Source organism: Condylura cristata, unplaced genomic scaffold (assembly GCF_000260355.1).
Source record: "Condylura cristata isolate star-nosed mole 26May11 unplaced genomic scaffold, ConCri1.0 scaffold00002, whole genome shotgun sequence".
NCBI classification, from domain to species: domain Eukaryota; kingdom Metazoa; phylum Chordata; class Mammalia; order Eulipotyphla; family Talpidae; genus Condylura; species Condylura cristata.
In genome coordinates this window covers 2,200,267-2,204,003 of record NW_004567103.1, presented here as the reverse complement: position 1 = coordinate 2,204,003, position 3,737 = coordinate 2,200,267, and the positions used below count along the sequence as shown (strand labels likewise).

At 70.2% G+C, this 3,737-nt stretch overlaps 1 protein-coding gene across 1 annotated transcript in view; it reads left to right on the top strand.

The window, feature by feature from the left end:
• The window catches only part of DGKD (diacylglycerol kinase, delta 130kDa), a 57,369-nt gene that overhangs the window by 34,070 nt on the left and 19,562 nt on the right, over positions 1–3,737 (top strand). The window contains exons 12-17 of the mRNA XM_012725175.1: positions 321–460; positions 1,152–1,236; positions 2,144–2,238; positions 2,333–2,432; positions 2,501–2,774; positions 3,521–3,670. Coding sequence (XP_012580629.1) covers positions 321–460; positions 1,152–1,236; positions 2,144–2,238; positions 2,333–2,432; positions 2,501–2,774; positions 3,521–3,670 — 844 coding nt within the window. The remainder of the gene's footprint in view (positions 1–320; positions 461–1,151; positions 1,237–2,143; positions 2,239–2,332; positions 2,433–2,500; positions 2,775–3,520; positions 3,671–3,737) is intronic.

Genomic DNA, 3,737 nt, shown 5'->3' with positions numbered 1-3,737 from the left:
AGGAGGGAAGCCGCCAGTGATGCTTTGGGAAGAGGGGCGGTCAGGGGTCATCACGGCTGGCCGGGCAGGGGTGGGGTTAGGGCTGGCGTGTGGCCGTGGGTCTGGGGGTTGTGGAAGCACAGATGAGAGTGGCCCTGGGGCGTGGATCACCAAGATGTGGAGCAGATGCGAACCCTCCTTGGGGGTGGGGGTGGGACCGGGGTGGCAGGACCGGGCTGGGCTGAGCTGTGGCTCCAGAGCTGCCTTGGGCCAGCTCTCCCCACCTCGGCTACCGCGAGGTGACCAGTAGGTTAATGCCGTGCCTTCCCGCTTCCCCCCAGTGCCAGCTAGGAGTGCTGCCCCTGGGCACTGGGAACGACCTGGCCCGCGTGCTGGGCTGGGGTTCGGCCTGCGATGACGACACCCAGCTCCCTCAGATCTTGGAGAAGCTGGAGAGAGCCAGCACCAAGATGCTGGACAGGTGAGTGGCCAGCACCCCTGCGCAGTTGGGCAGCTCACCTTGACCAGGTGCTCCCAGCCCAGAGCCCTGGAGACCAGGCTGCGCCTGGAGTCACACGTAACATCTGCCTCGGGCAGGAACTCCCTTCATTGGTGGCGGCCGCTAACTTGACCAGGTCATGGTAATGACGGACCCAAAGAGGCTGGGTTCGGGGCGCCCGGCTCTCTGGGGCCACCAGAGAAGGCAGGTGGCTGGGCCGCCTTTGGCCTCCGCTGATGACCGCCGGGGGCCCTGTCCCTCGCGGAGCCCCGGCTGCCCCGTGTCCTGTCTGCAGAGGCTGCGGGGGTGTGTGGGAGGTGTTGGGGCTTTGGGGAGCCCGTCCTGGTTCTGGGCACCTGGGTGCCAGCCTTGGAATGTGCCTGCCGTGCGCTGTGCGGCCGTACAGCCCAGGCCGCTCGGCCCGCTGCCCGCTGCCCCCCGTCTTCTCGTGGGGAGGAGACTGCCCTCGCGGCCTGCCGGGCGCCCGGGAGGTGCGCTGCGGGGCGCCCCCTCCCTGGCCGGCTGAGGGCCCTGGTGGGGGCGCTGCGTGTTCTTCCATGAGAGGGGAGCCGAGCACAGCACGGGGCAGGGAGAGGCCGTGGCGGGGAGCCCGCCCTGGGGAGGGGCGCGCAGGGCCTGGCGGGGGCGCTGACTCGCGCCTTGCTGTGTGCAGGTGGAGCGTCATGGCGTACGAGACCAAGCTCCCTCGGCAGGCCTCGTCCTCTGCCGTCACCGAAGTCTTGAGCGAAGGTTCTGAGGTATCTCCCCGTGCCCCTTCCCGTGCCGCCTCCCGCCCGGGGGCGGCCACTCCCTGAGCCCCCACGGTGGCTGCGGAGCTGAGGCAGACCGCGGCCGAGCATGTCTGGTGGCCTCTGACGACCTCGAGGGCTTCGGGTGTCTGAGGCATCCCGTGTGGCCCCAGGTCTCGGGGTCCTCCTGGTTTCCTGGGACCCCTGTCCAGGCGCGCGCCTGCTCTGCCCCTCAGCTCCGTGTCCCTGCCGCTGACACCAGGGCGAGCCCTCAGGCCCCTGCTGCCGCCCCCCTGGCCCCGGCTCTAGGCCCCGTGACCCCGTGCGCCGGCCGCCCACCCACCACCCTGCAGCCTCCGGCGCCCGCCGGCCGTGCCAAGCTCTCCTCTCGGCTGCGATCCTAAGATCCAGGGCGCGTCTCTTCCGTGGCGCTGGGCCGGAGCGCGCGCTGGGTCGGCTGGAGGTTGCTGAGAGGAGAGAGGCTCCCCCGAGGGTCAGGAGGCTCAAGGCCGGTGGGCCGGGGAAGCGGTTGGCAAACTACAGCTCCCCGGCCCATGAGAGCGAAACGGTTCGTGCGCGTGAGAAAGAGCCGTGCGCGGAGGCCCTAGCTGTCCAGCTGATGGGGCCCGCTGCTGCTGGCCAGGCCTGAGGGGCAGGGGGGCAGGGACAGGGATGGGCAGCGGCCGTGTGGAGAGCAGGAGGCGGGGTGGAGGCGCGGGTGCAGATGTGTTGCCAGACCGAGCCGGCTGGGCGGGAGCGGGCCCCCAAGTCGGTGCCGCTCTCCCAAGGCTGGGATCTAGGTTAGCGGGCGTGGACTGCGGGCTCTGGGGACACCTTGGGGGTGCGGTAGTCCTGGGGCCCTTCGGGCCTTCCTTCCTAGGCTGACCGTCACCCCACTTATTTTGGGGTGCTATAGGTGCAGCAGATTCTCTTCTATGAAGACTCAGTCGCCGCCCATCTTTCCAAGATCCTGACCTCCGACCAGCACTCGGTGGTGATCTCCTCGGCCAAGTGAGTGCCCGGCGGGGCCAGGGGTCCCCCGTGTGGGCGGCTGGTGTCCAGCCAGGACTGGCTCTAGGGGCCGCCTTCTGCATGTCCCCTGCAGAGTTCTCTGTGAGACAGTGAAGGACTTCGTGGCCCGGGTGGGGAAGGCCTACGAGAAGACGACAGAGAGCTCGGAGGAGTCGGAGGTCATGGCCAAGAAGGTGGGTCCCTGGGCCCGCGAGGGCTCAGGATGCAGGGGCCCCTCCGCCACTTCCTTTTTCTCTTCCAGTGCTCAGTCCTGAAAGAGAAACTAGACTCACTCCTCAAGACCTTGGACGACGAATCCCAGGCCACGTCCTCGCTGCCCACCCCGCCCCCCACCATTGCTGAGGAGGCGGAAGATGGGGATGGCGGGGGTGGTGGCTGCAGCCCCACGGGGGACCGCTCCGTGGGCTCGGCCTGCCCAGCCCGGCCGCAGATCTTCCGGCCCCGGGAGCAGCTCATGCTGAGAGCCAACAGCCTGAAGAAGGCCATCCGCCAGATCATCGAGCACACGGAGAAAGGTAGCGGCCCCGGGTGGCCCGGGCGAGGGCACTGGCGGAACGAGACCGCTGGGGCCAAGCCAGCCGGCCCAGGTCACCTCTCGCCGCCTGGCGGCCCCCACCCTGGTCATGCCGGGGGCTCATCTCCCTGTGGCCTGTGCCCGTGGGGTCCAGGGCAGGACCGATCCTCTGCCTCGTGTCCAGGCGGCCACAGCTGACGGCGGGCCCAGCCTGCGCAGCAGTCAGGCCGTGCAGGTGGGGGCTCGCCCCCTTTTCCTAGTCAGCTTGCCGAGCTTTGGACGGGCACACTGACCGCTGACCCTCGTGGCCTCCGGCGCGCCTGAGCTCCCCTCCCTCAGCAGTCTCTTGTCTCGGCTCTTCCTCGTGACCCCAGGAGTCATTCCTACCCCTCCACCCACTGCCTGCCCTGTCCAGCCTTGCCTTGCCACTCGGGGCCCTGGCCCCGCTCCTTCCCGCAGGCAGGCCCTGGGCACGTGCCACCTCCCCTCCGCCCGGCCGCCGTCTGGCTCCCTCCTCGAGGGGCCACCTCACTGCCCCGCTGTGCCCCCCGGGCCCTCCCCCCCTCCGTGCGTGCACACACCCAGGACCAGGACCCAGGCCTCCTCCGTCCTGGTGTGCGGGGCGGCGGGGCAGCTGGGGCCTCTGCCTCCGCTTGAGGACGCTGGGGAAGCCCTGGCGTGGGGTCCGCGCGGGCGCCCCGCGCGTCTTCAGGGAGCCGCCCCGCTCAGGCCGCTCTGCCCTTGCAGCCGTTGACGAGCAGAACGCCCAGACCCAGGAGCAGGAGGGCTTTGTCCTCGGCCTCGCGGAGTCGGAGGCGAAGAGAGACCAGAAGCCGGACGGCAGGACATGTTCCGGCGAGAGCGGCGGGGCCGCCCAGGCCAGGAGCCTCCGCAGAGGTAGCCGGCCGGAGGCAGTGGACGCCGACTCCCGCGAGGCCGGAGCCCCTCCTCGGGCTTTGGCCCC